This window comes from Anopheles ziemanni, chromosome 2 (genome assembly GCF_943734765.1).
Source record: "Anopheles ziemanni chromosome 2, idAnoZiCoDA_A2_x.2, whole genome shotgun sequence".
Taxonomy (NCBI): domain Eukaryota; kingdom Metazoa; phylum Arthropoda; class Insecta; order Diptera; family Culicidae; genus Anopheles; species Anopheles ziemanni.
This window is the reverse complement of record NC_080705.1, coordinates 86,116,080-86,129,358: the sequence shown is the minus strand read 5'-3', so window position 1 is coordinate 86,129,358 and position 13,279 is coordinate 86,116,080. Positions and strand designations below refer to the sequence as shown.

The 13,279-nt window shown below is 44.2% G+C and overlaps 1 protein-coding gene across 1 annotated transcript in view; it reads left to right on the top strand.

Annotated features, from left to right (window-relative positions):
* Positions 1-5,955, top strand: part of LOC131281227 (neuronal calcium sensor 2) — an 86,961-nt gene extending 81,006 nt beyond the window's left edge. Inside the window, exon 5 of the mRNA XM_058310494.1 lies at positions 5,445-5,955. Coding sequence (XP_058166477.1) covers positions 5,445-5,621 — 177 coding nt within the window. The 3' untranslated portion in view covers positions 5,622-5,955. The remainder of the gene's footprint in view (positions 1-5,444) is intronic.
* The last annotated feature ends 7,324 nt before the right edge of the window (positions 5,956-13,279 follow it).

Here is a 13,279-nt window from a genome sequence, read left to right as displayed (position 1 = left end):
AAAATGGGTTTTATTGAATTTTCTTCCGCTCCGTAAGTCCTGTGTGATTGCTTTCCCGAGGCGAGACGTTGCCTTGTAGAGTGCCGATGTGAAAGAAGATACGAGATTCACTGGCTGGTCAGAGGAGAAAGGGGAAAGAGAGAAAAAAAATAAATCTAGAATCTAGGGAAGTAAATTTTTATTCACCTCGACCGGTGAAAAACCGAGCAGCTAGTGACTGGAGGCGATGGAAAATGGAAAGTTGGTGCGGAAAAGCGGATGTAAGCACTTTCCACTGCTCCGTGTGGGCCCTAAAGGTTTCGTTGCTTTAGACATGGCTGCCGTAAAAAGAAAAGAAGAAACATCAGCTGGCAGTTTGTCAGACGGTTGGTGATAGATTTATTTTTAAAGCAAGCAAACGACCAGAATTCTCAGTCCGATCGATGGCTCTGTCGTTCGAAGATCCAAGTAGAACGCGATTGGAATCGTACAATATTCATTAGTTTATTACTTTTTCACCATTAACTGCATCTGCTGACGAACGCAGAATCGAACGCGGTCGTTATCGAATGGGATTCATTGAAATTCATCGCTTCGCGGGTGACTGCGGCTCGTCGTACCCGGGCCAGGACTATTCATTTCGCCGCACTAACAAACTTCCTTCCTATTCCTTTGTCCAGGTAAGGGAAAGAAATTCATTTTCTGCGGATTTCACTTTCCACCCATTACTCAGGGTGGTGGTTTGCTGCGGGGATAGAAATGTTTTCGGCGGAATTCAACCCCCGGCAGGAAAGGATAATTTCATTCCGGCATTATTGTGCCGGCATCTCGGGGTTGTCGATTTGGAAAAAGAAGCATTTGCTACCTTTCCGTTGATGGAATCTTTTATTGTTGACCTTCAACGAACGCGGGAAAGGTTATTGCGTATGGGTCCCGGGTTTTGTGCAGAGATTTTGAGGGAATGCTGGAATTAAATTCTCTTCAAAGCCTGGTCATTTGTAGCGAGCGGACACGGAGATTGAATTAAATATTGTTATGTTCGGCTTGAAATTATATTTCCCGTGAAATGTTCGAGAAAATGTTTACAATACCATATAATTCTGTCAAATCAGTCGTCCTGTTGCATGTTGAAAGGAAAAACAAAATCAATATTGATAAATAAAATACGCACCGATGTATAGCCACAGGCTACCGGGTACTAAATAAACAGAACCCAAACCCTTTCGTTACTCGGTATTTTTTGTGTAAACATTTTTCCACATTCCACATAACTTTTTGTCGAGAGCTTATGCTTCTTATGGGGAACAACATTACTTTTAATATGCTTCCAGTATTGGAAAGATACACAGATTGACGGGACAAAGCCGATGGGAAAAAGGTCCGATATCTTGTTTCTTCTGCAAGATCGTTGAACTTGTGGGGATATGTATTGATTGTTGCCAATTTACGTAATGGTATCTGCTAGAGGCTGGTAAACATTTTTCATACATAATTTTACGTGTTTCACTCTTGAACAGGTCGCTTACTTTTTGTAGCTTACTGTTTGCAACATGTATATATTTTTGAGATCATCTTATTTCAAAGTTTCAATATTATTTTAGAGTGTTTCAAGGAATTAATGAACTTTGAAAGCGACTCAAATGTATTCTTCTAAACCATCCGGCAACTTTTGGTTCGGTTTAAGACGGGATGAGAGGAAATCTTCGAACATCTTACCGAAATCATCAACCTCCTATCGCTGGACACATACATGAACTCGTTGAACTGCGAACAAACACAGATTGCCCTAAGGGCGTGAGGGTTTATCCCTTTCGAAAACTCCACAACCGCCAGTCCTCCCACTTCTCCCGATCGTTTCTTCTGTGGGCTAACCTCAATTTTTCAGTTTCGACTACGGAGACATTCGTTCAATCGGAGGGCGATCCGCCGTTGCCGGTCCGGTGGATGGCGGGGGCATCCGCTACAACTCTCATTCGCAAAATGGACCGAGAACCAAAACCCCGAGGCTAACGGGCTGTAATTGCACCGGCCATGCGAGATAGCATGTCGGCATGTCGGGGTCCCATTTCTGTTGCCTCCGTTCCGGCGGTCCTCCTCCTCCGGATCACCTACCAGGAAATGGTAAAATGAGAGTATGGAATAAAATCAACTGTGAACTGTCGAAAAAAAAAGCTTCGCCACTGAGTGGACCCTTCTGAGGCCAATTCTGCACGGTGGCCCTAGAGGGGATGGGTTGAAGGAGAATTTCACGACAGCACCACCATGATTGGTTCAACCGGCGGAGTATTCTCTACGTGCTTGTGCGGAACGAATCTATCCCTTTTCGAAGGGAATGAAAACTTTTTTGGGGTTTGTTTTTCCACGCGTAATATGGCGCTTCTGCCGTCACACGGGTTGACAAAGTCGTTATTTTCAATTGGAAAAGGACTGTTCATTTTATGACGTCTCACGAACTGCGATCTTTATCAAATGTAAATTAATCCCTGTAGAATGGTCCAATGACATACGTTGGCGCTTGGTGCTGACTGTACTCATCTGTCTTTTATCGTTTACCATTAACGATCGTATCACCATTAACACCTTAGGTATATCGGAATAGTTAGCTAGAATGAGAAATAAAATCAATCGTTACTCACACTGTGACGCTAGCCGGATGTTCAGAAACTCATTAAATTGCGGTTGGCCTTTGGAAGAAAACACAAACACACGCCTTGTTGGCACTATTAACCCCATCATGGAATAGAAAACAAAATGGCGCCTTTTTCTTGGGAGTGTGTTTTGATTTATAGATTCACCTGATTGTCTAGATGTTTGATACCATCTTCTCCTCAGAACGTTCAGGAGATCCATAAGTTAGTGTTGTTGATTCGTTATCAGCTTACTGAAATAATAATTTGATAATAAATGTTACCCTCAACGGAAAGGGAAGACCGTTGAAATCTATTATCACCACTGAGGACAACAACTTAATCCATACGATCAATCGGCAAGTACTCTCCCGGATTTTGCACGCTCGGTTGCGTGACTGGCCGTACATAAATGCTTTCGAGCAAACGAGCGTAGGAAATTACTTTTTAAAACGAATGAGGCTGGTAGTCAAATAAAAGCACTTTACTTACGTTTGCCTCGTGGTTCTTGCTAACTGTGTGCCATCTCATCCAATTAGTGGAATGCGGAGGGTAGGTCCAATGCATGCCTGGTACGTGTTTTCCAACCGATGAAATACTGCACAAAAGCACGCAAACAAATCAAGATTTTAAATGCCTTTATGATATCTTCATTTACTTGGAATTTTTGTGGAGTGTCTTTGAATTATGATCAGTCGTTATTTAACTTAGTTATAGCGAATTCTGACATCACCAACTGTACATAGGCCTTGAGCGTCAGTGAGCATGTCTTCTGAGAAGAAACTGATCGCATTCCCGCACACTTCAAAGTGTCCTCCCAGTCCGTTGCATTGCCCTGCAGCTCGTATTCCCGTTCGTCATCATTACGCGCACGTGTGTAGGTCCCTATCCATTCGTCTATCTGTCGGCACTCTCAAGGGATGAATCTCCGAACGGCGAACATTTTAATGGCTTGTAATTTAACCTCAGAACTTATTTGTGTGTTGTTAGAGCAATGCGCCTTCCACCAGCGTTGTTCCCTCAGCGTTGTAGACCTCAAAAGGGGAGGTTTGTAACATCGTGCTCCTCTTTTCGTTTGCCGCAGTAGTTCGGGCTGGCTCCGGAAAGTGAAACCTCCCTTCGGGAAGGAACATTCGTAGCATGTACTTCATTTTAGCAAACCCACACTGTTCCGGTACGTCACAGTCTCCTTCCGTTTCCCCCCCGCAAAGACGTGTATCGATGAAGACGATGAAAATTTATTGCAAAAAGCCCTTTTATAAAGTACAACATATGCAAGTATTGTAGCGGCATGAACGTCGAGTGGGGCGTTCCCCACTACCGGTTGCCTGCCACTCGCTTATAGCCCCACTTCGCAGCGCTGTAATTAAGACAAACAGCGATCATAAATCATGGTTCTCGTTTTGGCGTGCCCGGAACCCGGCCACCTCCTATCCTCCAGCGCCCCTCAATATTTTCCGTGCAACTTGCACACATCAGCACATATCGACCTGGTTTTTTGCGCACATGTACGGAATCTTGAGCGTTTTCCGTGAATGATTCGTGAAAGTGATCCCATTGTTTTTGTTTTTTTTTTTGCCGGAAAGGATTTTGGAGGGGGGTTCGGTTTATTTTGGACACGTTAAAACATGCCCGCTGGTTACCTTAGGGCGTAAAAATAATTTCAAAAAATCAATACCTTTTCCCTATTTTTGGAATCTCACGCCGTGGGAATCACGGAACGCGATATTATGCCAGTTTGGATATGCTTTATGTCAAACCATCAACTCGCGACGACGACGACGACGCGACCAATCGATTGGTGTACGATGGTACCCTACGTGGTTATCCCGGCAGGGATAATCTGCGTGTAAGTCGACATTCCGGCTGGTAATCGGCACCGTTAGCAACGAATCAAATTGTGCTTCCTGCATGTCGGTGGTTTTCCGTGTTTCCACGCGAGGAATGTTATACCCGGCTGCCTACAATTGGTGGCTTTAGTTCCATTCACTTGAACTATATTATATTGGTTATCCTCTGATAAGAGGGGCATATCAAGAGACGACATATAAGCTTCCTTGCTACGTTCATCATTTCTCCTTTTTTGCTACTCAAAATCACTTTAAATCCGCTCCAAACGAATGCACTTTGGGCTTACGCTTCGATATCGAGTCATACTTTTCCCTTGCTTCACACGGAACGTCCCAAGGCATCATCTTCTCAGACACGGGCGCCAACGTCAAGTGCAGTCGGGTGAACGTTATGGATGTTAGGGAAAACTTTTGGCAACATTTTCCGACATGCCATTCGAGAGCGGTGGGAGATGATGATGTACTGCGCACGCTTGCTTTCATTTTCATCACTTTTCGCGACTTTGGGCCGGGAGGATCAACTGGAAACTGGTTGCGGTTGAATGGTTAAGAAAAGTTTCGCGAACGCCACGACTACCATCCCATAGGCTTGACCGACCGTAGGACAAGAGGGTGCTCAGTTCGATGACTTCCAAGCATTTTGCCTTACGACCGAACGAATGGCGACCATGATTGATGATCGGCGAACACCGGGCTGATAGTGTTTTCGATGTCGAACATTTGACTTTCGGTCGCCGTAACGGGCGGCTTTAGCCGCGCAAAGGTCAACACCGTTTGGGCGAATTCAAAAGTTGGAAGTTGATTGATAGCGGCAGCATTCGAAGCAGAAGTAAAACCTTACGCCAACGTCTCTTATGGAAATGGTCCTTTCAAAAGCAAATTTTTAGATGATGTCATAAACATACAACGAAAAACAACAACAAAGCTAATGTTCTAACGTTTTCCTTCTCCCCTTCTTTCTCTGTGTTTTTGTTCTCCCTCACCACAGGCAATATATGACATGCTGGGCGCGTGTTCGTCGAACAAACCGGCCGACTCGGCGGAGGAGCGCGCGAAAAACATCTTCGCCAAGATGGATGAAAATAACGACGGTCAGCTGACGCAGGACGAGTTCCTCAAGGGTTGCCTGCAGGATGAGGAACTTTCCAAGATGCTGGCACCCTAAGGCGGGCCGTTTGCGTACCGGACCCATCATTGCCATACATAAGACACCATACAATCATTCTTGTTTTTTTTGTTTTTCAATTGTCGTTGCACACAACAACACATCGTAGCGCACGAAACACGATCAAACGAGCGGACAGAAACATACAATGCGGAGAAATTCGTACAGTGAAGCAACATTCATTCTCGGTGGCATACAGCACTGGCTAAGCGGAAAAAAGTGAAGAAAGAACAAGAAATAAATATAAGGGATGAAGAAGAGTCGGGAAAAAGTAAAACAATCCAGGAGCAAAACGATAGATTATTGTGAAATGATGAAATGCGACGAGGCGAAGCAAAGCATAATTAAAAGAAGAGATGAAGTACTATATATAAAAGATAGATATATATACACACACACATATATATATATATTTAGAAGAAATTAGCGAAGCAAAACGATCGAACATCATACAAAATGATAGACCAGTGCGCGCGACTCGCACCAGAAGGAATGCCTACGACAATGGGCCGAAACTGCTGGGTGGGCGTCGCGAGAACTCAAACACTCAGAAATGCGTCCGAAACAACCGATCAACGTGCGGGAGCGGATACTGTTCTCTTAGATGCTTAGAATCGTTCCCTCTTGTCTTATCCCTGCCCTGTGTGCGGCGATCCTGCTGCTGCTTTATCCCTCCTCGCATAACCTGCTGCTACGAAACGACGACGAGCGATCGATAGAGGGAAGAGGAGCATGGGGGGGGGGGGGGGGGGGGGGAGAAAGAAACATTTAACTGCACACAATCTGATTCCTTATAAGCTATTAGGGTAAAAATCCTCCCCCCCCCCATGTACACCGGGATGGAGGATGGGGATTGTAAAATTGGTACAATTTTGCCGTACTGCTTATACGCTCGGTGTTCTACGCGGAGACGCGCATGGCACACACATACACGCAAGCATTTGATATGCAACCGTTACCCCTTGATGGCCGTTAAGTTTCGGGTGGAAGGAGAGAGAAACCGTGGTCGGTGGCTGAAGACGTTAGACGTCCGTTAGGGAGTTTATGCGTACCATTTCGCTGTCATGGCACCTTTCGTCTCCTGCCCCAGCAAGCGTTCAACCAACCAACCAACCAAAAGCTGCTGCTGCTCATGACGATGATGATGACGATGATGGCGATAGAGCAACGGTGTAATGATATATTGATGAGAATTTGATACAGAAAACTGACTAACTATGTGTATGTGCGTGTTTGTGCGTCGATGGTGGGGAAAGGACAACAAATTTGTTCCCTCCACATCTTCACCACATTCAACATCACAGACGCACGTACACAACATTTCAGCGTACGTCAATCGAAAGGTATAAAATGCCTCTCTACAAGAGCTATGATCTTATCTAGGGTAAACGTTCGAACGGCATCAACAAAAGAACGCAATTGTTTCTGGGACGAGCCACACGATAAGGGGCCTACCGTGGACGTGTTTTTCCTTTTCGTGTCGAAGAATTAAATGAAGGATCGAAACTTTTAAAGCATCTCGTCGAAGCATCGCTTTAGTTGCGTGAGTTGGAAGGCGAGGGGTGGATCCTGCGAAGGAAGAAAAAGGAACAAAATAATGGCACCATGGTATCCGATTGCTCCGTTATCGATCAGAATGATATTTATCAGCGGCGAAACGTGGTGATAATCGTGGCATTACATGTAATGAGCGAATGAAGAACATCAATACCAGACCAAACTGTCGTCCCAGGGTGAAAACATATGTTTTCCCTATCCTCTTTTCGCTCTCCGTGAGTCGGTACTTGTTTGGACGGGTGCCAGCCACACGAAAGGAAAAGTGTTTTGGGCTGCACCGCCAAGTGATGGCCAGAAGGCCGTGAAAAACACATTCCACGTAGCAGTGTGTAGGCTGTCGGCAAAAGCCTGCCAGCGGCTGTTATCTCGATTAATCGGACGAACAGAACCGAAGGACGTAAAAAGGATTCTAAGAATTCGAATCATTTCAATGGAAAAATAAAGACCAAATTTTTGTTTTCCTTTTCCAGCTGCGGTAGCAATGGGAAGAAAATATCTTCGGTTGGGAGAAAATAAGCGCAAATGTACCGCATCCACACGCACCCAACGGGAGGAAAATGGTGGAAAATCATATACAATTGCTTTATTCCGCCACCACGGCGCTCCAGACTGTCGCACACTCGCTGTCAATATATTTCGAGGTACAAAAGAAACGGCATGCGTTCTGCCACAGTGACTGCTTGCTAAACAAAATGACTCCTTTCGAAGCAGCGTGGGTGTTTTCTTGGGCCCCGGAGAAAAGAAAGTCATTTCGTTTTGGCGCTCGGAATTCTGTGTGTGTGTGTGTGGCGATCGTGACTGGGGAATAATAATTGTGTACTTTTTATCTGTCTCGTTCCGCGCGGCCTGAAGGACGTAGTTCATTAATATTTATATATTCGTAAACGGAGCATTGACATAAAAATGCCAAAATTTCCATACTCTGATCTGTATGCTATTGTGTAAAGTACACTTGTATTTTTGTTTGTTTCATTTCATTATTTTACGAATGTTACATACAAATAATATGTTTTTCTTTTCTTAAAACATGTTTTAAATGTAAATCGTTATGAACAATGCTGGCTCCTTAGAATATCCCAAAAAGTAGAAAATTGCCTAGAAAAGCATGTATGGTTTTTGGCGTTTGTTTTGTCAGCGCATGAAAACGCAGCCCGACTTTCGGAGTGAGTACTTCTTCGAAACAAAAAAACAACCCCTAACTCAGAAATTCTACCCATCGTGAGGGTAAGGGGGAGGATGTGGTTGGCGCTCGCTGTTTAGGAAAATAAAACGGCCCCGTCATTTCGCCGAAGCAAAATAATACGCGAGCGCACCCAATCAAGCGCAATGAAGCGAACCAAACAAATCATCGCGCGAAATGCGAAAGTATCCTTACGACGACGGACGATAGCCATCATTGCGCACTTTTGGCCTCCCACCCTCCGAACCACCCGGCGCATAAGACCGCACCGCCGAAGTATATCATCGTCATGAATCAGCGGAACTGCGAAAATGGACCGTGATTATTTGCCAAGCGCGTTCCTCCCCCCATGGAATCGGGCCTTCCTTCCGATGGGTGCCAGTTTTTTTTTTCGCGAGGGTAAACATCTGTGAGGAACGGCTCCTTTTCTGCTACATTTTGTTGATTGCCATTGATTTTACTCATAATAATAACTCTGTAAAAAAGACTTCACCACACCGCAGAAGATTGAAGAGCGGAACATACCAAATGGATTTTTTCTTTATTCGCCCAGAGCAGTTAACTGTAATCGGATTATGGTGGCCATTTTGTAAATTGTGGCCACTTGGCCGTCGATCCTGTCGGTGCGAATACCCTTGTGGTGGTGCACGTCGAGAAGAGCTTAAGAAAAGCTGATTTGATTGTTCCATTTTCCATAGTGTGTTTCATATTTTTTTAAAAAGAAATATGCATACACATCGTTCGCAGGGTTCCATCCCTCTTCTCTCTCTGGACTAACGGAGAAGTTAACGAGCTTTGGTCGACGGCGATGATTGAGTGATGACGAAGTTATAAAATTAACGTCCAATTTTTGCGCGCCCCTCATCAAAGAAAGAAAAAATCAAACAAGAAATACCGACCTTTGGCGTGTGGGTAATGTTTAATTTTCGTTTTAAACCCCCAATGACTACGTTGGGTTTTGACAATGACATTGTTTTGAACCGTGCGCCCGTAATTCGGCGCTTGGAAGTTGCCGGTGTACTAGTCCAAGTGTATAGCATTATTTGAGTCCACTTGTTTGATGTAAATATTTTTTCAGCAATGAGCGCCATGCTCCAAGCAAGATCGTTTGATTGTTTAATACATTAATCTAGTCTAACTTTTGTATCATGTAAGAGCTGCCTGTGGCTGCGTACTACTACCATTTGCTTCGATTTCGGTCCGTTCCCTTCGCTCGTTTACGAAAGGTGCATTTGTTCCCCCAATGATATGAGAAATGGACCGCCGCGACCGCGCATAGAGCTTTGTAGAAACCGAATGAAACCCATGGAAACGAAAACGAATAACCACATTTAAAATACATCCACCTCATCCAACAGCAGCCACCCGACGTTTATAAGTAACATTGTAGTCAGATCCAACGGTAATCATCAACAACAACAGAAACCTGCACCAGAGAGGAGGACGAAGATTGAAACTAAGAGCACTACTGTTGATACATTTATATTAAGCAGAAAAAAAGTAGAGTGTAAACATAGAGTGTAAAGCTGGATGAGAGGCAGCCGGAGATGGAATGAGAAGAGAAAAAAAACGACCTACAGTCACGAGCGAAAACGCAATTAGAAAACAACGCTGCGGTGGAAAATATGCACTCACGTACGAAAGCAAAACAAAGCAGTAAAGAAACAATGAAAAGATAATACTAGATGTCAAATTCGAGAGCAAACTCATACTAAGGTAAACGAAAGAAAAAAAACAAGAGAAGACAAAATATTCATTTTTGCACAAGTTTAACTGGTGTCTACTAGCACAAAGAAACATAATATGAGCGTGCGGCAGCAGCAACTGCAAACATATTTTCCCCCAGTATACCCTTTTCCCGATGCTGGCAAAAAGAAGAAAAAAAAAAGATAAACATTTCCCTTATTCCCGTTTGAGACAGGGCAAGTCATTTGACGGTGCGATAGTTGGCAGCACTTAGCAGAGCGAAAACACGCCGGCATCAGCAGGATACATTTCCTGGAAAAGAAAAAAACCCAGCTAAACAAAAAAAAAAGCACACACCCATACAGCTATAACGAAAAACACTCTCTTCACTCTAAATGTGTAAAATTCCATTCGAGATTGTACTGTGGAGCTTCGTGTGAGGAGGGATAAACAAACGAAACATTTTGCTAGTGTTGGTATGTGTAAGCAGTGTGGGAGTGTGAACGTAACTAAATAGTAAACCGCTAGCGTCAACCGCGAATATGCAAAACCAAAAGAAGTAACAAACAAACAAAAAAAAACCAGAGACAACTAATCGCATCCAAAACTCCACCGGAGTCCCTTTTGTGAACTAAAATCATAAATAGAGTGCATAACCTGCGATAAGCGAGCAAAAAAAAAGATTTGTCACTCGTTCGTGGAATGTTTTCATTTTCTATTAAGAACAGAGCATTACTGCATTCAGGTACACAAACGAAACAAACTTCAAGCATTAGTAAAAGAAGAACATTAAACAAACAAACAAAAAACATACAAAATCATACAACTAAGCAAACAAGCTTAAAATGGTAAGGAAAGTCTTTCCTAAAACAAAGCGCGCTTTCGCTGGATTTCTACATTTTTCTACTGGCTGTGTTGTCTTCTCTCTTTTCTTTTTCTTGTAATTAACCAACCAAAAACGCAAACTCGCGCCTGCCCGAAAAAAAGCAGCACAACAGCAACAGGAACCGCAAAAAAAAATAAAGAAATGTAATGAAGCGTTTTCGAATCATACAGCATTCCTACGCTCCGGAACTTACTCGTTACTGTACGCCTGTACGGACATCCCTTTCCCCTTCCCCACAAATTTTTCCGAATAAATGCCTGTTTTCAATCGTTTTTCGAAATAAAGTACATGTTTTAACTAAAAAAAACAAGAACATACGAGACAATTTAATCTTTACACATTAGATTGTTTTTCCATAGTTTTACATTTTGTTTTCCTGGGAAGAGGGATATAATGACATGTTTTATGGTGTTTGTTTTGTATCGATTTGATTTGCAATCGAAGAAAATGTTCAGGCAAAAGTAATCCATTCTTTTTAAATGGTGACCGGGAACTGTGGCAAACGTTTAAGAGCAAACAATAAGTTATACAATAACACCCAATAGTTAACGAAAACTTTGAGTAATGCTATGCTTTATTTAAATTACGACAAACGAAAACCAATACAAACCAATTAGTAAGGGATGGGGCAAGCTAGGAGGATAATGAAAAACAAGAAACAACCAGGAAGGATAGGAGGAAAGCCTAGTTGACGGCAAAAGGTAGGCATGCCGACGAAAAGGTGCTACACGGGGGGCGCGCGATGAAAAGCGAACACTAAATCTAATCAATCGTATCGTTCACCGGTTGAAAGCAGGGGCGATAAAAGCTTAAACCCTCTTGTCCGCCCCGGGCGCTGGAGTTGCAGGCAAGCATCAAAACAAACTAATCAAACCAACAAACAAGGAAACAAACCAAATGGACACACCCCGACTGTTTATGGCTTATGAGGAGAAATACATGTAGTCAGTATCGAATGACAACCTGTACGCGCCGGCTCGTCGTGTGTTTGTTTATCAGTTTATCCCGGGTGAAACTCCCGCCCCTCCCGCGGGGGTGGTGGTAAAATAATTGATTTTTAAAAGGATTTGCTTTGCCTAACGGCCAAAGGGGAGTTGCCAGGTTACCATTTTCTGTTCTTTTGTCGAGTGCCCGAGTTTATCCCCTACCACCTAGTTCGTACCTCACTGTAGACTCAACTGCGAAACTTTGTTGTTCCCATCAAGGCCGGGCTTTGAAGCAGCAAAGAATGGACGACCATTTCCCTTAAGCCCACCACCAACTCTCCCCCGGGTGGGTGCATTAGCAATTGATTGGGTGCCTCCCCCCCGGTTGAGGTGTCCCTTGTTATTAGTGGAAATTGAATTTCAACTGCACAAAGCTCAAAGCCCGGCCCACTACTAACCTAATGAACGGCCAATAGGGAGGGAGAGAGAAAAGGTCTTTGATTTTGTTTTGTGTACGTTCCTGGGTAGGGAAAGGCCCACCGAAGCTATTTGTGATGCTGCACTTCCCACCGGTGGATAGTTGGATGGGTTCCCGGGCAAAGGGGGGGGCAAACAAGCTGAGGTGGAGTGTCAGTACTCCCCGTGGCGGGGGGAGAGAATTGTAGCGAAGATTCAATTAACCTACCCATCGGCAGCCGCATGCCTAGGGAGAGATATTAGCCCCGGGACCGGAAATCGGAATGACGGGGCCAAGATGGCGAGAGTGCAGGAAACGCACAGCATCCGTCATGTTTCCCTGCGGGGCGCCGGATGATGTAGGGAGCGATTCCATACAACCACGACACCTCCGGCGAACGGATGCGACATCCGATCCATCATCGGTCGCTGTCTGCGTAATGCAGGGAACGGTGGATCGTGGGAGAGAGGGTGAGGAACTGATGACATTTTCCTGTTCCTGCTCTAGTCATTGTTTTTGTCCTCCTGATGGACCGAACCATGGGGATGATGGAGAAGATGATGAGAAATGACAGAATATATACATACTTATTCCACACTTTTTCATTCCAAGATACTTCTCGTCTGATGCAGCTAGAGTGGCTTTAGAAACTGGTTCACCGGAATGGTGTCATAAGCTTCTGGCGAGGGTCTCATTAAAGCACGTGGAAGTAGCTTTAATGGATTTTTCTAGTTTCCCCGTTGTTCCATGTTATTTAGTACTCGAATGATTCAAGCGTTTCCGCCTTCTACTTTCCGGCAAGCGTTACAACTTTAAAGATTAAACGGAAATAATTTCCACTGAATTCACTCCTGAACTCTAGCTCCTCTTCTGGCTCTTTCTTATCGTCCGAATCAAATCGTTAGCCCGACCCCCGCGTCCCGTTGCCAGCTGGATTCGTGTGGCTCGGAGAGCACTCCTCGAAAA